This window comes from Larus michahellis, chromosome 6 (genome assembly GCF_964199755.1).
Source record: "Larus michahellis chromosome 6, bLarMic1.1, whole genome shotgun sequence".
NCBI lineage: Eukaryota > Metazoa > Chordata > Aves > Charadriiformes > Laridae > Larus > Larus michahellis.
The window spans coordinates 32,342,728-32,368,283 of record NC_133901.1 but is presented as its reverse complement, the minus strand read 5'-3'; the positions used below and the strand labels follow the sequence as shown (position 1 = coordinate 32,368,283).

At 38.7% G+C, this 25,556-nt stretch overlaps 1 protein-coding gene across 1 annotated transcript; it reads left to right on the top strand.

Moving 5' to 3' along the window:
* The first annotated feature begins 2,947 nt into the window (after window positions 1-2,947).
* DHX36 (DEAH-box helicase 36) lies at window positions 2,948-23,882 on the top strand. Its single transcript, XM_074591270.1, has 25 exons — window positions 2,948-3,207; window positions 3,923-4,044; window positions 4,845-5,046; window positions 5,752-5,790; window positions 7,043-7,213; window positions 8,119-8,198; window positions 9,196-9,270; window positions 9,410-9,576; window positions 10,158-10,239; window positions 10,719-10,859; window positions 12,095-12,197; window positions 13,774-13,861; window positions 14,733-14,788; window positions 14,904-14,968; window positions 15,471-15,614; window positions 16,249-16,366; window positions 17,023-17,121; window positions 18,105-18,278; window positions 18,559-18,645; window positions 19,292-19,375; window positions 19,474-19,573; window positions 19,660-19,750; window positions 21,308-21,428; window positions 21,904-22,056; window positions 22,952-23,882. The coding sequence occupies exons 1-25, from the start codon at window positions 2,962-2,964 to the stop codon at window positions 23,135-23,137; spliced, it is 2,994 nt and encodes a 997-aa protein (XP_074447371.1). The 5' UTR covers window positions 2,948-2,961; the 3' UTR covers window positions 23,138-23,882.
* The last annotated feature ends 1,674 nt before the right edge of the window (window positions 23,883-25,556 follow it).

Genomic DNA, 25,556 nt, shown 5'->3' with positions numbered 1-25,556 from the left:
CTTCAGTCCTTGCACAAATGATCTGTACTCGTAGAGACAGTCCAACTGACAGCAGTGCTGCGAGCATGCAGTAGCAAGGTTTACTCACTGGATTGAGAGCTGTAACGTGGGATCCTTTTCTATTGTGTCTCCCCCTTCTCAGTGTTTACCTGCCAGGTTTTGTGTTTCCTCATTAGGAATTTAACTTCAAGGAATCTCACTTCCAGGTACTGAGAGGAGAACATCATCTTCTGTCCTCTTTGAGAGCTTGCTGCAGCGTAGAGACCGTTATGTACAGGTGCATTACTTTGTATCATGGTAGTGTGGTACTGAAGTGGATGTGAGTAGTGGTTAAAAGGACTTGAAAAGGCCCACTAATATGCAAACCATTGAGATAATTTCAAGAAATAGATCTTGTCAAAATGATCTATACATAAATAGATGCACATTTACTATCTTTCCAACATCTAAATATACAAATCTACTCAAAATATTCGAATTTGTAATGTCTTCTTTAGGGTGTGGGTTTTTTCACAGCGTTAAAAAGATGTGGCTGAAATGCAGTAGCTGCATGCATGCATGTGGAAATTCCTCTTACGCTAAAATCCCATTTCTTTCAAGTGTGTGCACTGCTTAGGTGTCCAAATACACTATCATGGAGAGGTATACTGGATGAAACAATAAATCTGATAAGTCACCTGGGTGATTCAAGGTAACCCTAGAATATTTTTCTTCAATAATTTTAAGAAGATGTAACAGACAAAACCAGCTTTCTGACAGCTTGTTTAGGCATGCAGAACCTAACACACGATGCAACAGTGTGTCTCAGTCAAGCAGCGTCTGAGAGAGTGGCCAGTGCTTACAGGATATGTACCCTGGCTGGTGGCACGTGTTACAGATGGTCACCAGAGCCCTTTCATTCCAGGCTTCACAAGTTTCAGATTAATATCGGGCACGTCTCTTGTCCTGATAGATCTAAATAACAGAACTGGAGACAATAATTGCCCCAATTTATATTGACCTACAGGCTAAAGAAGGCCTGGAAGGCAAGGTCCTTTGTGTGTGGGTAATGTTGTGCCACTGGCATGGAAGTTCATACCCGAGCAGCAGGATGTGTTTTCTCATCTGGTATTCTACCTTGTTTATCCTTTCAGATGAAGTTGTGCCATTCTCCCTTGTTTGGCCTGTATGCCACTGACATATTTAATCAGGGGATCTGTTAACATTTCTTAGATTTTGGCATTATTTATTTTGTACTAATTTTCTTTGGCTCTTTTTTACTGCCTAGTTGGTTGCCACTGTGAGATTTGAAGAATGCTGTGAAATGACTTCTAGTTTATGTAGGATAACAAACACAAGAAGCCATGGAGTGTGCTTCCCTAGACTGCATTAAGCTACAGATGCAGGGTGAGAAGAGGAGAAGTAAGAAATAAATTTATTTCCTACTAACTCATTTCTCTCCCATGCTCCTTCCTGTAATTTGCCTTTCAGATGATCTTCCTCAGGATCGTCCAGTCCTTGTACTCTCTGTTCTTGGTCCTCTCCTTTTCCCTCTTTTCTCCAGGTAACCTCACCCAAAGTTCAGCTACTTGCTGTGCTGATGATTCAGAGACCTTGGTGATGATTCAAACTCAGAGAAGTTTGAAAAGCAGTGGGTATTCTTTACTTGTCTTTTTATTCAAATTAAAATCCAAGCTTCTCTGAGATTTCCTCATACCTGAAACTGGGTATAGCTAAAAAAGACCCCATGATGCTTCTTGCACAAACCCTCCTGTGCAAGACGGTGGCATGATGCTGTACTTTTCTGCAGATGTACACATCAGCTCTGGATGAGTGGGTAGATCCATGCAGGACACTGTGGTGAGCTGTGCCTCTGGTCCCCAGCGCACTGCAGTTTCATCTTTGGAGGAACAGGCCCCATCAGCCATCTGCCACCTACTGCCGTGATCACTAACAGGAGCTCCGTGTCATTCAGGTCCATCACCTGAGGTGTCTGAGTAAAAGGCTATGAGTGTACAATGTGACAAGGCACTGTGGTTTTGGTTTGCATGTCTTAAGGCTACGGCTATAAACATTTCGTTAAGCATGGAAAAGGATAAACCTAGCAGCAAGACAAGTGGCTACTTGGATGCATAAAGCATTTTGCAAGGGGAAAGGAAAAAAGAAATTACAGATCTTTAACTCGAGCACCTAGTTCTTATTTCTTTACATAGCCAACTGCTGGGAGGTGTTGGAATAACTGTAGGTAAATGGTAGGCAGAGAAAAGAAAAGAGAGAATGGCTTTCTCTGAAACAAGCAGTCCTTTACCCAAACGAAGTTTGAAAATCAGTGGGTAACATTGTATTTTGGAGATCTGAATGCCAGTAATTTTTTAATGAACGTAAATCATACCAACAAAGAAGAAAAGGCAAAATAATATGTAAAGAAATGAGATCGAAGAAGCATTTATAGCTGCACAATGGTGTTCAAGGAAACAAAAAGAACATTGATTAACTGTTGAAAGAGTAATAATTTGGTGAATAATTTTATCTAATTTAAAAGGTTTCATTCAACACTCCAGAGAACCTGGACAAAGTATACCATATACACCAGCGGTCAGCCAGCAGACCCAGAACTGGTAGCTATTTAAATTTGTATATTCTATTTAAAAAAGAAACACTAGGAATACCCATCTGCTGCACCGAAAGGGTAATAACCCCATGGGTAATGATAGAGACCAACATTTAATGTTTCCTTAAAACCTTATCTGCAGCCTCGGGAAGAGAAATCAAATCTTGGATCTGTAAATCAAAACAAGAAGAGGTATTAATGTAGGATGAACTTCAGTGACATGTTGCACTGACTGTATTGCCTTATTTAGTCGCTGTTACGCTTTGCTCCCAGCTGCGGTTTGCGATGGGAGCGGAACTCGAACCCGCGGGCGGCAGGGGCGGGGCGCGGGGCGGGGCGGGGCGGGGCGACGGTCGGAAGTGAGGCGGCGGATGAGGCGGGCGGTGGCAGCGCTGCGAGCCGGGTGCCGGGCGGCCATGAGCTACGAGCACCGCCGCGACTGGGGTCGGGGCCGCGGCGGCGATGGCGGGGCCGCTGGTTCCTCCTCCTCGGCGGGGGGACACGGGGGCCGCGGTGGCGGCCGGGGGCGCCACCCCAGCCACCTCAAGGGCCGCGAGATCGGGCTGTGGTACGCGCGGAAGCAGGGCCAGAAGAGCAAGGAGACGGACCGGCAGCAGGTGAGGGGCGGCGGCGGACGCGGCCTCTCTGCGGGGGCGCCGGCAGCATCGGTGCCCCCCTCCGGCCGCCGCTGCGGCCCGGGGGCATTTCGTCCCGTCCCCGAAGCAGCGGGGGAGGAGGGACTGCGGGGAGCTGGGCCAGGCCGGGAGGAGAGCTCGGCCTCATCCATCCCTGTGAGAAGCGTCAGATCGTGCCGAAGAGTCTCGCTAGGCTGTCAATGACATTGGAATGTTAATAATGTAAATCTGTCGATATTACATTTTTTATTTTTGCTGTTAGTTGGCCCAGAGAGTTGGGGTTGTTCAGCCTGGAGAAGAGAAGGCTCCAGGGAGACCTTAGAGCCCCTTCCAGTCCCTAAAGGGGCTACAGGAAAGCTGGGGAGGGACTCTGGATCAGGGAGTGGAGTGGTAGGACAAGGGGGAACGGTTTTAAGCTGAAAGAGGGGAGATTTAGATGAGATATTAGGAAGGAATTCTTGACTGTGAGGGTGGTGAGCCCCTGGCCCAGGTTGCCCAGAGAAGCTGTGGCTGCCCCATCCCTGGAGTGTTCAAGGCCAGGCTGGATGGGGCTTGGAGCAACCTGGTCTAGTGGGAGGTGTCCCTGCCCAGGGCAGGGGGGTGGAACTGGATGGTCTTTAAGGTCCCTTCCAACCCAAACCATTCTATGATATGCTAAGCATATGTTGATGAAAATTGTACTTTTTTTTTTCATTAGAGAGCTGTTGTGCGTATGGATGAACGCAGGGAAGAGCAAATTGTGCAGCTGTTGAATACTGTCCAAACTAAAAATGAAAAGGAGCAAGAAGCCATGTCTTGGTGGTCTGGGGATGAAGAAGGGTAAAGAGAAACAATTACTAATGCTTTTATTTACCTTGAATTGAACAAACGTCCTACAAACTGGTAGGAAGGCATATCAGAATATATTTACATTTAGTGAGCAAATTAGGTTAACAAATGTACTCAGTTTTCTCTACATGTAGTGTCGTACTGAAAAAGTTGGTTGTAACCATTGCTGTAAAACTCTCTTCCAGATTATTGTTGAATTTGAGCTGTTACGTTTGTGTTAAATTAATAAAATTCTATAATTGATCTGCAGGTCTACTAGAGTAGATATATGGAATTTTTCAGCTCTCCTGGCCTCTGGAATTACTCTTCCAGAGGTAGCATTTCACTTCATTTTTCAGTTATTGTACAGTCTTGGAATGTTTTCTGTGAAATAGGGTTTAACACCTAAAGGATTTTAAATGATGTCAGTGAAATGGGCAGCCAGGTCTGTTACTCCGAGTTCACTGAAACAAGGTGTTTGGGTCTCTGTTCTGCTGAGTGATCCAGTTCCAGAGCAGTGGTTCTGGCAGTGGGTTAGGCAGTGATTTTTCTGGAGATGTTTTGTTGCTTTGTTAGCTTCGTTTGATGCAAAAGAACATTTTACATTTCTAGATACCGATGTAAAATTTTTGATGGCTGGTAATTTTCAGACTTTAATTGTTTTAATGGCATACGCCATCAGCTGATGGCCAGGTAACCTGTGGCTGTAATGTCCCAAACAGATTTCAGGTTTGCCTGGAATGGTTCAGTGTGCTCTTCACAGGCACATCTTGGATAACCTTTGAAGTTTCTGTTTTCTGCACTTATTTCAGACCTACTCCAGAACAGCCCACAAAAGTGAAACCAGATACTGAAAAAGCTCCTGTAAAACAGAGGCCAGTCTTGGAAAAAACGTTTCTTGATCGCGATGTGGAATATCTCTTTGAAAAAAATGACCAAGATACTGATTTAGATGAGCAACTTAAAGAAGACTTAAGAAAGAAGAAATCAGATCCTAGATATATTGAAATGCAGGTACTTTTGCACATATTAAGTAGAAAGCTTTTGATTGGCTTATTTTTTTAATTAAACTAACCAGAAAACATAATTACTTGCAATATATTTACTGGGAAGTTCTCATGATGTTACTTTGCCTAAAAATCGCATTCAGAATTTACAAAATGCGTACCTATTGGTAGGACAGTGATTTAAAAAAAAAAAAAACAAAAAAACCCCAGGCTTTCGGTGACAATTGCTGATTGCATAAAATGTAAAATTTTAAACTTACACATTGTCTAGTTGGGTGGGGTTTTCCTGTTTGTTTTATAGTGGATTGTACCCCTGAATTTATGCCTAAAACTGAAAGCACAAAAATGGGATCTGAAGGAATTGCCTCTTAAAAATGTACTTTATGTTGTTCTAACAGACATATAAGAAGTTGTCAAATAAAAGAGTCTTACTGTGGACAGGCAGTTCTCCCTTTGATTCAAGGCCCTAGTCTTGCAACAACACATACGTAGCTCGTCAGTTACTGAACTGTTGGTTTTAAATAATTTTGCTAAATTTAATTAAACTGAAAACATGGATGGAATTAAACTTATTTCTAGTAGGCCTGTGTGTATATAAGTATTAGCCTAACAGTTTGTTGTGTTGTTTCTCAGTTTAGCTTAGATTGTAGATGAAATCTGTTTCAGTGTGGGAAAAGGTGTTTAAAGATACTGTTACTTTCTTTTTCCCCAGAGATTCCGAGAGAAACTCCCGTCATATGGGATGAGACAGGTAAACATGTATTTAATTTGAAAGAATGTGCATTACTGTTGTTCTGTTGTAAAGTAGGAGGAAACAATTGTGTAACCAGGACTAACAGGAAACTTACTGCTTTCTATGAAGGTGCAGAAGCTTCTCAAGTTCTGACACTGGCTTTGACTTCTTTCCAGAAAGTAGCTCAGGTTCTCTGCTTCGTGACACATGCAGAGTTACTCTGCAGTTAGATACAGTTTTATCAGTAGAGGAAGCAGTATTCACGGAAATGGTATTGAATGCTGGATACATTGAAGTAGTCTTTTTAAAGTATAGGTCTTTTTTTCTTCCTCTGCCAGTTAAACTTGTAGAATGTACCTGGTCACTTGCATTTTATATAGAGTAATTGATCACTGCATGAACTGTCGTGCATTTATTTTCTTACATGTATAAAATTGTGGCCATTTGTTGAACACTTGCTCAATTTAGAGTTGAATATAATGCAGATTAAACCTTTTTATTTTTTAATCACAGACTTTATGGCTGTACTGCTGGCTGTTACTGCCATTAATTCCCCAGGCAGAATATAAAATCAGTGACAGTGTGGGTTGTTATTAATAGATGTTAATTCTTCATTTGAAGTCACCTGTATGAGATAAATATTATGCATATTCTGTTACATTTTCTTTTGCAGGTTCAGTGAATGATTAGTGAGCTGCCTTTCTAAAGTTACTGTATTTGTCATAACGTGGTCCTTCCTGTTAGTGTTTGGTTCTTAAGACAGTTATATTCCCCTTCACAGCCCTTTGGATTGGGAAGTAGAGGCTGGGAGTGGAAGAAGTACGGTACTGTCAGTACAAGAAATGTTAAAATGTTGCTCTGAAAATCTTCAGTTAGTACAGTCCTGCAATCCAACAGAAAACACTTGTTTTCAGTCACCAAAGATATACAGAAGGCAAGAAGGAGGAAGAAACATTAAAAATGTATTTCAGGCTTTCATTTTAGTTATTTTATGTTGTTTTCATAGGCTCTTAAATATTTAAAACTAGTATTCAAATTTTATATACTTCAGACTTTACACATGTGAAGTCCAAATGTGCAAAAATTACTTCTGTGTGGTTTAAACTGAACTTGTTTTTTTTAGCGTGAGAAATAGATGAGTATCTGTTTCTTTACTTGCTATGACACTTTCTTCTAAGTTCATTGCATGGTAGCAGAGAATTGTCAAAATCCTTTTAAAATCTGTTTTGAATAATAATACAGTGAATGTTTTCTCTTTGTTTGGAAACAGGAACTTGTAAACCTTATAAACAATAATCGAGTAACTGTGATAAGTGGTGAAACTGGTTGTGGAAAGACAACCCAAGTTACACAGTTCATTCTGGATGATTACATAGAGCGAGGGAAGGGGTCTACATGCAGGATTGTTTGTACTCAGCCTAGGAGGATCAGTGCTATCTCAGTAAGTGCTATTTGACAAACTGGTTAACTTACTTCTTGTGATTTATTTTTTTTCACTCATTTTTTTTTTTCCCGTAACACATCTGAGGAAAAATTAACTGCCTTACTCAGAATCACTGAAATACACGTTTCTTACTGGGCCTAGGATCCGTGGGCAAGTTGATGAACTGAGTGTACAGTCTGCTAAATTATTTAAAGTTAAGGTCTGAAAAAATTCCAAATGACCAGATAGGTAGTGTGCATCTCTCGGAGAAACTGCTCTGCCGTCACGTGTACACATGCTAAATTTAAAGCTCAAGATAAGCATTCAGCCTGTAGTGGACAGTGAAGATGGCTTTGTGTGTGTTTGTTTTCAGTCATCTTGGATTCTATTGCAAATAACGCTTGTGTTAATATACACTAATTTGATATTCCATAATTTTTGGTCATTAATAAAGTACTGGCACTGGAAGCCTCATTCTTCCCTGAATTTAATCATGGTTTATATCTGTGACTTCAATGGATTTGGGCAGTGCAAACGTTATGTCAGGCTCTTCAGAGGCATATTAATGAGCAAGAAAGAATTTGGCTTTTAAGTGCACAGTAGTCACTCTTCTTGACAGTGAAGTATCAAATGATTATAGAACCTTACTTCCCATGAGGAAAAGCTTGCCCTGATGAAAGGACGAGTGTATTGCTTATGCCTAAATGGTGTCTGTCTTTAAAATATGTCCTGGGTTGCAAACCTGTTCTTGGGTTGCTGACAGGAAATGCTGTTCTCAGTGAGGAGAAAAAGTGATTTTCAGGGTGTGTGTTGTTTAGATTCTAGGTATTTCCTGCTGATGAGTAGCTAAATTGTAAATCAGCCTTGTGGGATTTTGTAATATTTTTTTAATGCACTATTTTGATTCTATTTATTTTCCTAAGGTGGCTGAGAGAGTCGCGGCTGAAAGGGCGGAAGCATGTGGTAATGGCAAGAGTACAGGATACCAAATTCGTCTACAGAGGTGAGAGAGGCTCCCCTGGCAGTTCTTGTGCACTGGTGTACAGTAGTATCTATTGTTGCTCAAGCAAGAAAATTTTAGGAGTAGTTCTTAAGATAGATGACTGCTTTTGTTCTGATACTTTCTCCAAAAGGAATTCCTGTGAATAGCTGGCGTAGGGAATAAGGTTTCTGAAATTTAGCAAAAAGTCTGAGTGCGATTATTGTATTATATGGCTAGCAGCACGTTCTACTTTTGTCTATAAGTCCTTTTTTCAGCTCTTCTAAAAGGTTCTGCTATAGATAGAGATAAAACTGATGTCCCTAATCCATGAATTTCAAGGAAAAAAGTGCTAAAGGAAAGAATGCTATAACCCATACTTCTGGGGAACATTATGTATTAGCTACACTTACCTGTTGAGTAATCCCGCTGGGATCAGGTAATAAAGTTAGGTGCATTGACAAGAGTTCATAGACCTAGTGCCATAGAGCAAAAGCTATCAAAAGCTATTATATTTGGAGTCATCTATAATTAAAAAAAAAATATCTGAAATGTTACCAGCAAATAATGGAATCTCAATTATTGTTGAGGAAAAACTGATGGTGAGAGATGACAGCTTAGTCCTTTCAGCATTTTAATTTGAGTTTATAGAATCTCATTTATGTTTTTCTTTACTATTTAATCAAGAATGTTACATTGCTATGTATTTACCTGTCATCTGTGCTGTGCTTAGATAGATACAAAAACTTGGGGTTGGAGGATCAATGTGCAAATGATGAAAAATGATGTCTGGGAAGTCAGGGCATTTGTCAAATTACAAGTAGTTCATTCCCCATCAACAAAAATGCTGCAACTGTGTCCTAATTCTGTGTTCCACCAATTGAACTCTAAGTGAGCAAATTAGAGAATGAGGCATATTTCATAATGTCTGTAATGACTATCTGCATTTTGATTTTAAGCTTTTGAAGTACTTTGCAAAATACAGAAGAGAACTGAGGAATTCTTAATGTATCTCTTTCAGTCGGTTACCAAGGAAACAAGGTTCAATTTTATACTGTACCACAGGAATTGTCCTACAGTGGCTCCAGTCAGATAAGTAAGTTTTTTCTTATTTAGTAAAAAACTGAATACAGTTATGAAATGACTTGACTACTGAGCTGTTTCAAACAATCTCTGCTCTGTTTTTTTTAATTTTGCTAAGAACAAATGTTTAACTTCCGGCTGTCCTATTTTAGGCACTTGTCCAGCATTAGTCACGTAGTCCTTGATGAAATTCATGAAAGAAATCTTCAGTCGGATGTTTTAATGAGCATTATTAAAGATCTTCTGAATATTCGTTTGGATCTGAAAGTAATACTCATGAGTGCTACTTTAAATGCAGAGAAGTTTTCGGAGTATTTTGGTAGGTGAAATGCTTCCTATGAATGTTCTGCTTAAGTAATTTAGGCTTCTAAGGTGTAATACAGTTCTCAAATTTTAGAACTGATTTTTGTCAAAAGAGGTAATGACTTCAATTTAACAAATAGTTGACAGCTAATGGAGATGCTTGTTCCCATAACTTTATCTCATCATGAGCATATGTTGCTTTTGTATTTGCTGTTCAGACCTATCGTAGAGACATGTCTCCAGCGTGTTTTCATGTTAAGTATTCACTAATATTTACCATATTTTAGAAGTCATGGTGTGAGTGGGTAATCAGATTAAAGCCTTTAGTTGTTCAGTCTTCCAGCTGTATCCTGTAGCTGGAACCAGAACATGCTGGAGAACAATACGCTGCTTGCTACCTATGCTTTTTTTTATTCAGCAACTGTATTTGGAATTGAATTTGGCATCTTCTATGAGAATTTAAAAATAAACAAACAAAACCCCCCTATAGACTTAGCAACTATGTTGCAAAAATACAGAAGAGTGTTTATTGCCTTTGTTATTTCAGTACAGTATTTTATTTGCTGTTTAAAAACTGAGTTGTGCCATCCTCCACAGATAATTGTCCAATGATTCACATACCTGGGTTCACCTTCCCTGTAGTGGAATACCTTCTTGAGGATGTAATTGAGAAGTTGAGGTAAGTGTCTGTAACGGTGTGCAGAAAATACAGTATTTTGGGGTTTTTTTTTTTGCGTAGTATGTCTTTTCAAAGATTATCTTGCTACAAATAATCTGTGGAAAATTTAGGTGTGTTTTTCAACAGAAAACATTTCAAGGGACATTTAGAAGCATTTGCACATAGCAACCTGGAAATGTTGGCTTGAGGAGGAAAAAAACTTGTCTCTTCTCTTCTTATTCTGGAGTGGTGAATTTTCAGGCTGCTAAATCAAGCTAGTCTTTTTGTTTGTTCAGACTTTTTTTCCTACACATTCTCATGCTTACTAGAGATGGTACCTGCTTTTTTAAGATTTCTTACAGAAAAGAAATTTAAGAATCTTATTTACCTTGTATAGCTAAAGCATTGCATAGTTTCCATGGTTTGGAAAACTGCTATGCAGCTGGCTTTAAATGACTTTAGTTTCAAATTTTAATTATGTTTGTTATTTAAATTTAAAGGTATACTCCAGAAAACACAGACCGTCGGCCACGGTGGAAGAAAGGTTTCATGCAAGGACATGTAAGCAGACCAGAAAAAGAAGAAAAAGAGGAAATCTACAGGGAACGATGGCCAGACTATTTAAGGCAGCTGCGGGGCAGGTTGTTCTCAAGTTACTCTTCTTGGTCTTTAGACAATTTACCGTGCTTTTATTAATGTTGTGATAGTTGCTACTGTGGAAAACAATAATGATGGTATTGCCCGTACAATTGGCTGGCAACTGTCGAAATGCTTTGGAGTTATCACAGGGAATTAGCTTCCTTTGCATCTAAGAGAACTTACACCTGACAAGTTGCTTGCTTGTTGGTGTTGTTCATTACAGTCTTCAACATGATGTTAGGTTTCTTGAGCTTTGGTCATTAGTTCTCTTCTGATGAATTCTTCTCTTCTTCAGTCTTTTTCTTTGAGAGAGATCTCAGTATTTTAGTCTCATAATCAACATAATACAAAATATGCTGGGTTTTAAAAACAAACAAGCAAAAATTAAACAAAAAACAAATGACCCCCAAAAACCCTAACAAAAGAACCCCCCACAACCTTTTCCTCAGAATATTTTAGTATTCCTATATAGTGGTTTAAAATGAAGCTAAACAATTTCTCCTCTTGAGCATCTAGTAGAGATTGTCTACTTGAAACATTCTTTTGATTGCCAGCATTTGACTACTTCGGTAATCTGGTAAACTGATTAATTGGATAGCCTGGCTGATGTATTTCAGGAACAGCATCTTCCTGTTTTTCTCCTGTCTTATTTGTCTGTTGTGTTTTGGGACTGTCTATATGTCCAGCTTGGTAACAATAATGAATATAGGTGGCTCAGTTTTACCTCCCTTTTTTAAGGGAAAAGTCCTCAATGCTTTATCTCTGTCTGACCCATCCCATGCTCCACTCATCCCGTTTGTGCTCCTCCTTCCCTTTCCCACCATGTCTTTTGAATCAATTGGCAATTCTTGCTATAGCGTTGGCTTTCATGAAAGCAAAGGGCAGAACAGATGAGGTGCCTCCTGTACTCGCTGTGAGTGAGGGATAAATTGAAAGGTAAACTCGGATTGTTTAGGTCCTAGGTAATGCATGAGGAGGAGAGAGATGATGTAAATGCTTCAAACGCGGTTCAGACATAACATGGTAATTATTAAACTTACTATTCTACACTGACGATAATCATGCTAAACTAAATCTCAAGAGTACATTGGAGGTACAGTAATTGAAAAGACAAAGAAATAAATTGAGCAATAGTGGGTTACTTAGATGTATGATTGCAGAGCCTTATAGCAGGAACATGAGTGCATGACTTTGTATGTTAGTAAGTTACCAATGTGTATGCTTTCCATGGCTGTAGGTATTCAGCAAGTACTATAGATGCCTTGGAAATGATGGATGATGACAAGGTCGACCTTGATCTTATAGCAGCACTTATCAGACACATTGTTTTGGAAGAAGAGGTACGCTTCTGTCTCCTATCATCACACTTTAATAATGTGACTGAATTGACCTCAGTGGCTGTTGGGAGTGTCAGAGCTGACAGTTTGGCTTATTGTACAGATACAAAGAAGAAGAATTTTTTATTTTGCTCTTCTGAGAAGTAATCAACAGCTTTAAATATTTAATTACTATTTAAGCCCTGAGTTTAGAATGTGAGCAACTGCTGTGTTTATTGAAATGATGGGATAGAATCCATGTTTAAAGAGGAGCACGCATCTAAGCATTATTTTTGGGTAGAGGTTGTGGGTGTTAACGAGAGCTATGTAGGTAAGAAACTTGGAAAACTTACAAATACATTTGATATGCTCATTTATGGTCCCTTGTGAGCAAGCGGGGAAAGAGAGAATTCTTTCACTAGCAGTAGAGATTGTCTTGTAAATAAAACAGGATAGGTATCAGAAGGTTTGGGTGCCATTTGGCTTCAGATTGCTGCGGGTTTTTTTTCTTCTGGCTAAGCTTTTAAAAAAAACTTCAAATTAATTATACACCTTAGTTATTTGATGGAAAGTAATAGAATTACAAATTAAATTTTAACTTTTAGTTCTTTCTGTGACTGTGTTTGTTTGTCAAAGGTAATTTTCTTTGTAGCGTGTAGTAAAACTTACGTTTTATGAAATAGCTGTCTGAAAACCTCTTTAGTGTACAACCAAATCTCCGTTTCGAATTCTCAGCAACGGGAGGCAGAGGGCAAGAGCAATTCTTAGAGTTGACATTCACTGCCTCATATCTACACTGTGCAGTTTGCTTTACTGGTTTTCTGCCCGAGTAATTCAAAGCTGACTTAGACGCTGTGAAGACTGAATTTTGATTAGCAGAAGTCTAGTCACACTTACCAAACACGCAGCTAGGAGAGTCTTCCAACTTTCAGCTGTCAAGATTAGTAGTTAATACAGCTGCATTGTTATCCCCAAATGTGCCTTACCTTGTTATTTAGTAATAACATTATCAGAATATTAATACTGGAAGGATCCTGTGCCTGAAGCAGTGACAAATGAAGAATAACTTCCGTTACCATACGTATAATGTATGTGGACTGTCAAAACCTGAAGCTATATATTTGTTTCTGTGTTCAAAAACATCTGTGGAAGAGATGACACCTTGGCTGATTCCTTAAAGAGAATTTTGATTATTTTAAAATATTAAATAATTTAGTATTTCAGTTGATTGATCATTTAAGCTGTGGATAATGAGGATGAGTTGCTATTTTGTATTTTGTTCTTCCTGTTTTGAAAATCATACGTTAGTTTTTCTGTTTTATTTGCAGCTCAAATTCTTCCAGTGTTGAAATGGTGGTGTTTAAAACACTGCAGGGAAAAACATTTGCAATCAAATTTTTATTTATTATATTCAGCTAGATAAATGTAATTAACTCTTTTATAGAAAACAATCTTACAAACTTTGTTCCAAATTTCAAATATCCAGGTTTCAAATATCATCTATCCACTACATATGTATTAGTGTGCAAGTAGCTGGTTCTTCCTGTAGCATATGATTTATTCTAACCTCTTCTCCCTTCACTCCCTCTTTTATATATAGGATGGTGCGATTCTAGTGTTTCTTCCAGGCTGGGACAACATTAGCACTTTGCATGATCTCTTGATGTCACAAGTCATGTTTAAGTCAGGTAAAAACCAAATTTTACATGGGAATTCTAGCAATAGCGGCAAACTTAATTTTTGCATGTGATTGCTGGGATTGCACTGGATTTATTTTTTTTTCCTCATGTCTTGGAATGGTTGCAGTTTGTTCAGTGTTTTTTGCTTTTCTCTGGACGTGTGGTAGCTCTCATCTACCTAATGCTAATAACTCATTTTCCTCAGTGTAGGAGTGAAAAATCTGAAAAAGAATCTTAGGCCCACATCTTTTTCCTTTTGTACTTTCTTGTAGCTGTGATAACTTCCGTTCAAAACTAAACTGTCTCCCTTCTCTGTTCATTTCCTGTTGATTCTTCAGCAGCTTCTGTCTACTGCTTTGCTGGTAGTTCATTTAAATCCTGTTTATTCCTAGAAGCTTTTTTTAATAGGACACTAGAATACTCTATGCCTATCCAATACACTTTAATTTGTCCTTTTTGCATAACTCATATTTTCGTCTAACTATGCTCTTGGCTATTCACACAGTCATCTTACAGTTGAGTTCGTATTATGTATGTTCCATAGATAAAGAATTTCAATCTATTGAAGGACTGAGTGTCAGTTTATTTATTAAACTTGAGCAATTGTTAAATAATTTGAGAATTTAAAAATATAAATTACTGTACGTAACTCCATATATTTTCTTGAACTTGTCAAGTTATCATAGCGTAATAAAAAAAAAATTTCCTCTATACCTTTTTACTTTAGAACTTGCTGTTATGATACATATACCTGTGAATTCAGGATATGAACTAGTGGACATACTTGCAGCATATTTTCTGTATTCTGCATACTTGATTTTCCTGTAAAACTAAAGTTTCTGTGCTTACACCGTATCTCTTACTGATTTTTAATTTTCAGATAGGTTTATTATCATACCTTTACATTCATTGATGCCTACTGTTAACCAGACTCAGGTATGCTTTTCTTATGTTGTTATGCAATAAAGTAACATTTCACAACTACAAAAAAAATTAATTAAGCATATGTTTGGTTTTGGCAAATGTATAAATGGGCCATGGATAATTACAGGTTTTTAAGAAGACCCCGCCAGGAGTAAGGAAAATCGTGATTGCTACCAACATTGCAGAGACTAGGTAAATAGCTAGCTATACAGACTGAAAAAAGCTATATCTTTAACGAAATGAACAAAAGTGGTAATCTAAAGTATAAACCTGTTTAATATTTCTAAAATATATGGTTTTGTATTTGTTCTGTTCATTTATAACAATTTATCTTTAGAAATGTTTATAGACTAAACGAGAGTTTTCCTTTAATTGTTTTAAACAATTAAAACATAGGTGTTACTATAAAGACTCGCCTTTGTACATGATAAATCTGAGCTACCTATCCTCTCTGCAGACTTCAAAACCCCATGGGGTGACTATCTCCAGACCTAGGAGAATAAATCAAACTTTTTACTTGAACTACTTAGTAATGTAATTCTTAACGAAATTCCAAACATGTTGGTTTGTTTGTTTTTTTACTGATGGCTCGCAGTTTGGGAGGGGGTAAGGAGAGGCTAAACCCCTTTAAAATCCTAGGTCAATCTTGCAGAGGTGAAGAGTTGCATTTCTGTCTTTTTTTTTTTTTAAACAGCATTACAATAGATGACGTCGTGTTCGTTATAGATGGTGGAAAAATAAAGGAAACTCACTTTGACACACAGAACAACATTAGCACAATGGCAGCAGAGTGGGTTAGTAAAGCTAATGCCAAGCAGAGGAAAGGTCGAGCAGGAAGGTAAGAATAATGGCGATAGAAAAGTTTTGTGATGTTAAGTTTCCATCAGTGTTGTAGCACATGTGTGCTGAAGATACTACTTCATGTGTTTAGAAGCAAATGCTAGCACAACTGTCTCTTGTTCTTATGTAAAGAACGGTTTCTTTGTCTTTCTAGGAAGCTGACTTAACTTGGGCTGAATTTAACTCATGAGTTTCCCTCCTTCTTACAGAAGAATAAGTCATGCATTTTTTTAAATTTTTGTTGCCTTCACACCTGATTTATGACGCTATGATAGATTAAAGTGAAAGTTGTCTACAACTTACTATCACTTAGCTATATACCAATTTTTTAAAACAATCTCTCTCCCTCTCAAAATACCTTGTGGAATAATTTCTCTCTTACAGAACTTAACAGTTCTTCTCTGGTCTCTTCATTACTCCTTTTGAGCACTTGATAGGAGGTTTCTGTGTTCAGCATGCCTTTTTTCCTGTTGATGGGTCTGTGTTTCAGAAAGCTGAAAAGGCTTTTACAATTGAATACGCTTCAGTTCTAATTCCTTGATTGTGTTCGTTTATAAACAGCTTTCCAAAACACCTCATAATGTCATGGTGTATAGGGAAAAAAAAATAATTACTTATTTAAATAATTCCAGAGTTCAGCCAGGCCACTGCTATCATCTATACAATGGATTGCGTGCTAGCCTTCTAGATGATTATCAGTTACCAGAGATCTTGAGGACACCTTTGGAAGAACTCTGTTTACAAATCAAGGTAAACATATGGATCTTCAAACTTATTTATTACTTACTTTTCCATTGGAATAAGAAGTTGAGAGATTAAGTTAATGCAACTGTGAGCCTAGGGTCGCCTTCAAGTCAAAATTCTGTTACACTAGAAGTACAATATACTTAGCTATATAATTGCAGCAACTTTTGCAAAATGCATACTTGTATCTAGATGCATCAAACACAGGAAACACAGGATTGTCTAGTATAAATAAAAGCTGAAGTGTATTAACAAGAACTTGGACTGTGCTTCCTCCCCTCTTCCCTGCCCAAGTATCATTCAGTCAGAGGAGCTTCAGTGAGAATGGTAGTGAGTCAAGGGATATGATCTTAAAATAATTTTACTAAAAAGTAGTTTTAGAACTGACGTGAGTTTCCTTTTTGGCATTTTGTATTGAATTCCTTATGCATGCATAAGGAATACCATGTGTATGTGTACTGAATGAAGAATAGATCCTTATGTTTCAAATTTCATCGTTAATACACTTTTATTTTTGTCCTTAATTCTTAATTAGTGAAATTCCAGCTCAAGCTGTGAATTATTTACACTTTTTTAATTAGTGTGGTTTCTGCGTACTAATTTTAGGTAGCCATCCTTCTCCAATTGCTGTAGGTTTTTATTATTTTTTCTTTTTCTTTCAGATTCTAAAGCTTGGTGGAATTGCTTATTTTCTGAGCAAACTAATGGATCCACCATCTCGTGATGCTGTAATGTTGGCCATAAATCATCTAATGGAGCTGGTAAAGTATTGCTTAATGTACACGCAAGGAAAAAATCTATTTAGAACCATGTTACTGTGGTGTTTGTTATCAGACAGTTCTGATTGTACACATCTAGACATTTGCAACCCCTTACTGTATTGTGTAGATCCTTTATATATCTTCACTGAACAGAGGAAATAATTTCACATAATACGTGATGTTTATGGGCTGCATAGAGTAGTTCCTGAGGAACTTTCTAAATGACTCAAAACATATACATGCACCTTGCATGTAAATTCCTTACGGATACTTAATTTGCTGCTTCTGTTAATACCCTGCTCGTGGCTGCATCCACCAAGCTTTCCTATCCCAGTCAGATTAGTTAAAGAGTTTGAGATACTTTTTTTGTGGGCCAATAAGGTATATAGGAGAAAGATCTTGTATGTCACTGCCCCTCTGGATGCTGGGGAAGGAGAGTTTAATGATGCATTTGTACAGCTGATTTCTTGCCCTGCTATTATTTGTACAAATGAGTTGAAGCAATAAATTGAAACATCTCATTTAGATGAAGGGCGGTATTTAGACTGATGGCATGATTCTATAAATGTTTAGATGAAACTAAAATTCAGACATACATTTGGTGTTCTGGGACAATGCTGTATAGCAGCAAAGGGGAGAGTAAATAAAACCAGAAGTGATATTGAGGGTAAAATACAAGTCTAAAAATAAGCTTGGTTAGGAGAATAGGAATTCTTAATACTTTCATCCAGAAAGACACTAAGCCCTAGTAAACCACTTGAAACACAATTAAAGGTGGTTTCCATTTTCTTGTCTCTAACTGAACATTTCTATTTCTCCATAACTTGCTTGATCACTTTCCGACCATACCTTATTACAGCTCATTATGTTTTCCAGCTATTAGACTTTCCTTTGTTCTCTAGGTATACTAGTGGCTATTTCAAGGAGATCCCATTTCAAATGCTGTATTTATTCTTTTTTTCCTTTTGTTTCCCTTCTGACAGAATGCTTTGGACAGACAAGAAGAACTGACTCCACTGGGTGTCCATTTAGCACGATTACCAGTCGAACCGCATATTGGAAAAATGATCCTCTTTGGAGCTTTATTCTGCTGCTTAGATCCAGTACTTACAATTGCAGCTAGCCTCAGCTTCAAAGACCCTTTTGTTATTCCTCTGGTAAGACTTCTAAAAGGAGAATTACACATAAGACTTTAAGAATCTCAGAAAAGGATATTGGGACTTAGTGAGATGTTATAGTTTAAAAGCACTTTAATGTTATTTTCACGTTAATTACATTTTTATTAGTAAAAGATTGCCATCACATACTGTAAAGTATAGTCTTTGCCTACAGAATATTGGATGTAGCACACAAAGTATTGCTGTGTGTACGTATCTTAATTAAGAAAAGAAATGGTGTGTCAGTCATGAATATTTTATAGGTTCTAATTATTCTCAGGGCAAAGAGAAAGTAGCAGATGCAAGAAGAAAGGAACTGTCAAAGAACACTAAAAGTGATCATCTAACTGTGGTGAACGCTTTCACGGTAGGCATGTTTTAATGTTTGGGTTTTTTCTTCTAGAATTTTAATTTGAGTAATATGGACTATTCTAAGGAGAAAACTGATCAGTTTAGGCTCTGAAGTATTTATTTCTTGACTTCTACAGAACAGAAAACCAAACTAATTTTCATTTTTCTAGTGTTGAGCAATCTTGTCTTCAGGCTCAATAACCTAATTTCTTGCAGATAAGTCTATGGAAGAGACAAAAAAAACATAATGTTACAGTTATCTTGCCGAAGTCATTAATTCTTGTCCTTCCGGCCTCTGCAAGAGGCTGAAGCTGACTTCAAAACTGTTGGAGGTTTAGCTGTATAGTATTGGGACGAGAAGAGGAGGAAATAAATGGCCTGGAATGCAGTTTCTGTCCAGGACTGTTAACAGTAACAAATGAAATTCTGACAAACTTAGCTAGATTTCACTCCTCGCCATGGAAAAGGGAAGTTGATTCAAAATGTTACAAAGTTGTGGTTTTCTGCTCTGTGCTGCATATATATAAACAAAGAGTTCAAAGGATTTACTTTCTCTGTTTTAGAGAAAAATATCTATATTGTTTGTTGACCTCTAGTTTTTGCTGTCTAACTTGTTCAGTATGTGTTCACTTACATCTTTGAACTATGACTTTAATTTTTAGGGCTGGGAAGAGACTCGGCGTCGTGGTTTCAGAACTGAGAAAGACTATTGCTGGGAATATTTCCTGTCTTCAAATACGCTGCAGGTAAGATCCTGACAGTTTAAAATCATGCCTGTGGGGGGGAGAAGGGGAGAAGCCTTTTGGCACAGCATCATTCTGGAACAATTTTTGTTATTTCCTAGATGCTGCATAACATGAAAGGACAGTTTGCTGAGCATCTCCTTGCAGCTGGATTTGTGAACAGCAGAGACCCCAAGGATCCCAAATCTAATACCAACTCAGGTAAACAGTGGAAGAAAATAGAAAATTTCTGATAGTTGAAGTCTCAGTTTGCAGAACTGCACTATTGACTTTGCTGTCTTCTGCAGATAATGAGAAGTTGCTCAAAGCAGTCATTTGTGCTGGTTTATATCCAAAAGTTGCAAAGATCCGGCCAAGCTTCAGCAAAAAGAGAAAAATGTAAGGATTTGGTTTAATGTTGATTTGTATTTGAGGTGTTTTCTACATTAGGTAGTTTAGCAAGGTGAAGCAATGGCTTGAGTGCATGAATGAATCTCTGTATAGCTCAGTCATGGGTGTGGGTTGCTTCATTTGAGAAGGGTAGAGGAGAGCATGAGATTGTTGATCTTCACTTTGTTTAACATTTAGATGCCTGCTACTCTCTGAAATACTTTGTGTATATCATACCACGGATAATGTTGCAATATATCAATAACACTGCTGCTAAAGGAGTCCTGCCATCATCTTTGGTCTATGGCAGCAGTTGAAACATTGTCCTTTCTTATTATTTGGCACCATAAAGTCTAGAAATTCCAGTATGTTATGGACCTGATTTAAGGCAGAATGAAGGGTTGAATATTTGGACTGATTGTTTTCTGGGTGTGTGTAATGTGGAAACAGGAAGCTAGGAGCAATCGTGATGCCTATAACTAAAAGCAACAAGCAAAAAAAACCCCAAGTCATTTTTTCTGTGAAAGGAGTAAGAATAGGTAGTCAAAATGCTACCTTGTATTGTGTAATTTAGACCTGTCTATAGCTGACACTGCTTGTCAGTCGATGCTCCCTCTTATACTGAGTCCCGTGTGCCAGAGTCACCTCAGTGCAGTAAGTTTGTAAACCTGATGCAAGTTATGGTGTCACTGTGTCTTTGCCACATGGTGGAGCTCGGTGTCAGCCAGCTGCCCAGGAAGGCTCAATTTTATGATTGACTAAACAAGAGATATGTTACACTAACCACTTTCCTGGAGAGGCTCTCACACACTGTTTCTGTTCCAAATACTGAGTTCTATGTTTTACAAGATATTTCTCCACACAGGGAATAGAGAGCTCAGTGATCCATACCCAAAGAATTACATCTCTGAAATGTGGGAAGGAGGAGAACAGTTGTGCTTCATATCTGTTGTGCTTGGTTTCTGCTTTTTATTGTCTGATGGCATTATTACGCTAGAAAGGAAACGTGATTTTGGGTGCTAAGTATAACCAAAGGAGTTGACGGTTGTCCCTTGAGTCAGATTCATTCAAAGGCATGTGGTACAAGTCGAGGTACACCACTCTAGACTGGTTGACAGTGGTATAGCTAGTCCCTCGTTCCACACTGATGCCACTTAACGCTGAGCAAAGAATTCAGATGTGTAAGTTCCTTATGTGTTTTACCAAGCAGTTGCTTGAAACTTGGTTTGAGTAACCAAATTCACTAACAGACATGGTCCTTCATTTGGAAAAAAACCCACCACTTGTTTTTCTACTTGAGAGAATGACCGGGCTTATTAAGGGGGGTAATTTGACAAAGATTTCAAACTCTTTAAATGCACAGAGAGACGTGTCTAAAAGTTCATACTGTAGATTCAGTTGTAATCTTTTGGGAAAGGAGTTAAAGTTTCTTCAAACGTCCTTGTAGTTTCAGAGTTTATTATGCTAGTAGAGAATTGGAGGGTTTTTTAACTTGGGACATCATTGTGCTAAACTTTCAAGGTCTTATTTTAATCCTAAAATAAAAACTTTTTTTTTCCTTTTAAGGGTGAAAGTTTGCACCAAGACAGATGGAACAGTTAATATTCATCCTAAATCAGTTAATGTGGAAGAAACAGAGTTCCATTATAACTGGCTTGTGTACCATTTGAAGATGAGAACTAGCAGTGTATGTGAAGGTTTATATTTGTGTAATTTATTTTTGTAGTTCTTTAATAAGATTGGATCAGGGTTCAAAGGGGATGTGAACAGTGCCTTTGTTTGAAGCCTTCCTGTTTCGGGTCATTCTTTTTACATGCTATCAGATTATGTTCTTTGTCATACTGCTGGTATTGTTCCACAAATAACTACTGGGTTTTTTGTGGTTGGGATTTGAGGGGGGGGGTGGGGGGTTGGTTTCTTTTAAGGTTCTGGCAATAGCAGGTGTAAGTTTATTTTTTTTTAATCTCAAACCAGTGTAACACTAAAATTATTTTTTCCTCTGATTGTTACAGAGTCATTGGTTTGATTTCATTCTATGTGAAGGAATTTATGAATGGCTCTGAATAATGATGTTATAGAATTCTGTTATAAGTTTCATTAAGGGTTATTGATAACACTTAAGATGTCTTGAAGAGTGATTGGACAATTTTGGTGTCTTGCAGATTTATTTGTATGATTGTACAGAGGTCTCCCCATACTGTCTCTTGTTCTTTGGAGGAGATATATCCATTCAGAAGGATAAAGATCAGGATACCATCGCTGTGGATGAATGGATTGTTTTCCAGTCTCCAGCAAGAATAGCGCACTTGGTTAAGGTGACTATGTTTAATAATAACATATATGGAAGACTTAGTGTAACACTGATTCTTCTTAGAGATTTCTTTATTTGATATTACTATGTACCTATGGATTTACCACTACAGTGAGAGAATAATGTAATGTATTAATGTTCTGGACAGTCTGTATCGCATGGTAAACTGGGCAGAAGTAAACAGTAATGTACTCCCTTATGTTTGGCCTTAGGAGCAGGCAGTCAGATTTAATTTTTGTTTGTTTCCCGTTTAATAGCTTGACTAATGAGAATAAGGCTGTGTGTCTGAGGTGTCAGGAAGATAGTGATGATGTTCTTGTGCAGCCTCTGCTGAAGAATTCATGGGGATATTGAAAAACGTAGAAGCTTCAGAGAAGAGTCATAGGGTGTATTTAAAGGATTTATAAACATGTCTTACAGTGAGAGATTTGAAGAGTTTTTCATCTCTTGTAGTTTTCCACAGCAAAAGCTGTAGGATGACTTGATCAGCCCATGACATGTCCACGCGGATATGGAAATATGAGGATGGGACTCTTCAGTTACCAGTAATAAGTTCCAGTGGAAGGAAGAGCTGAATAGCGCTTTGTTCAATATTAGATCCTAGAAATTGTGTCTCTTTTTTTTGCCCCAAATATTTTTAATCCTGAATTAGTCAGCTAATGGACATATATAGGCTGTTAAAAGGTCATCACTTCCAGAGATGGTCATCTGTCATAAAAGGTAAAACTGATAGTTTTTGAGAAGCAGCTTTTGATAGTGATGTTGAAATGAATTGATAGGAGAGCAGCAGGTGTAAAGATTAGGCAAACAGTAATGCTGTTGTGTGTAGCTCTAACTGCCTGTCTCTTTTCTTTTTTCTTTTTTTTTCTTTTTTGTTCATTCCAACAAACTCTTTGCAGAATTTAAGACAAGAGCTTGATGATCTTCTACAAGAAAAAATAGAAAACCCACATCCTGTGGACTGGAATGATATTAAATCCAGGGATACAGCAGTACTGACGGCTATTATAGACTTAATCACAACACAGGAGAATGAAGGTGCCAGAAACTATGCTCCACGATTCCAGAGTGAACGCTATAGTTGACACACTTTCATCTGTTTCGATAAAGCCAACATACTCAACTTTTTTGTTTCATTTTTTATAGCATTTATTTAGCTAGAAGAAAAACTTTTTTAGGGCAAGCTGGTAATTCCCTCATACTGAAGAGCAGTTATTTCAAAATAGTTGGTAATATCTGTATATGCATGGTATTCTGTGTTCAGTGTAGCTTTTTAAGTAAGAGAAATGCAATGCTAGCAATGTTAGTTGATGTATGGTTCGTGTCCTGCTGTAGCTTTTTTCTTTTTACCCATCAGGTAACAGATATTAAAAAAACCTGCTAAAATACTGCTTAATAATACTTAAACTGTTCTTGCTGTTGGTAGAAACATCTCAAAAGACTTTTTTTTTAATTGGGGTGGTGAGTAATTATACTTAGTATGTTATTCCAGCTGTGCAGCAGTCTTCTCACCACCACTTTCACAGAAGGTAATTATAGCTTAATTAAACTAAACTTGAAAACACTTGTTAAATTTGTACTGTGGGAGGAAACAATCTTCAGAAATATTCTCCTCTTTTGCCCTTCACCTCCTTCAGTTTTTCTTTTTTCACTTTCTGTGCCCATTCATCATCAGTACTGACTAAAATTTCAGATTACAGGAAAGATGGTTAGATGAAAGTCACGGTGGAACACACTTTAAGGTTGCATTGCATTCTAATTTTTCTTTTTTTAAAACAGTCCATGTATGGGTTATAGTATTACATTAAAAGTCTTTTCTTTAAAATGTAACTTCATCTGTTTGTAGTTCTTAATGTTTTAAATGTCATTCTGTTCTGAATGCTTCCAACTATGTAAGAACACTGTTTAGGATTTCAAGTAGGGTGACTAGTTTGAGAAATGCTTGTTTTGATCAAACTGCTGTTACTGTTTTTAAACCCTGGGGGCTGGATGTGGGGCTGGGCTCTGTTCCCCACTGCGGAGGGCAGGAGATGGAGCTAAGGCTGAGGGTGGGTATTTAACACTGAAAAGTGCTGGTGCTTTACTTAGCAGCCCTCTTACCTGTGCTTTGCAGCTGTAGTTATGGTTATTTCTAGGTTTATCCTTGAGGAACAAAGCTCTTGCGTTTCATTTTGTTTGCCTGGAAATGTCACTCCTCTCCCTTCTTGGGGATTTCTGTTTCTTGAAATTTGTGAAAAATGATCTTGACCACTAGGCTTTATGAGCCTTATCCTGAAGAACACAGAACTGTTCAGGTGAAACTATTTTATTTTCATAGAGAAACAAGTCTTGGTGATTAGCCTCCAGATTTCCATTGGGTTAACAAGGAGTCAAGGCTGCCAAGCTCATTATTTCTACAATACACCTGTTCAACCTCCCTCCCCCCAAATCAGTTGATTGCTTCACCCCCAGGTGCTGAGGCTGGTGTTTTAGTGAGGGAGGAGGAACGTTTTGCCCTGGGGCTGCAGGAGGCAGTTTAAGGAAGAGGAAAACAAAAGCTCCGGGGAGGGGGACGGTCGGGCCCGGGCGCCGGGTGGCAGCGGCCGCTGCCACCCGGCGCCCGGGCCCGACCGTCCCCCTCCCCGGAGCCGCCCGCGGTTTTATGAGGAAAATCCAGGGCTATGAGGGGTGCGAGGACACACCGGAGTCCGCCGGGACCCGCCAGAGGCTCGGGTAGCAGGTAAGAGCGGGAGGCGGGCTGTCCATCTCGCCTCATGGCGGTGTTGAGCCGCTCTGAGGGCTGCGTCGCACTCTTCAGGAGGCGGGAGCCTCACCGCTGAAGGTGAGCCCTGGAATCAAAGAGGGCGGGGGAAGAAATTAAATTTGTGATAATTTGTGTGGAAATGGAAAGGAAATAACTTTGCTGTAGCGCTGTACCTCAGGCTATTGGTCTTGGAAACAAAGGGGCGTTGTGCTGGGACAAGGGGCAAACTCTCACAAAATGGCGCCCAGGAGTAAGATGGCGCCCAGAGCTGAGGGAGCAGCTGTGCTTCTGGGGCCAGTTAAGGCCGTGGGGTGTGGGATGGCAGGGGCAGTTTACCACAGAAAAGTAGGGTGAGCTGCTCTACATCGCAAATTTGTGTCTTCTTGAGGAAGAATGGGCGGTAGCGCTGCTACTGGCAGGGTTGGATTAAAAATCATGGGGGGGAAAAAAAAAAAATAAAGGCTGGCACGTGGTACCAGTCGTACTCTCCTTGTTCTTGGTTTTCGCGGTACTTAAAAGCAGTGATGCCTAAATGTCTAGCTAACAACACAAAGGGCAAAAAGAAAGGGTAGCGATGGTGGAGCCTGTGTAAGAACAGCAGCACTGGCTGAACAGACAGTAGTTCTCTCACGTCCCCCCCCCTCAGTTCCAGGTGATCGAGATGATGCTATGGTATCAGGGCCACCAGTAGAAGAAATGCACACTGAGTTGGCCGTGGCTTGGTATGGTCAGATCTTTACTTACAAAGTAACGTGACTAAT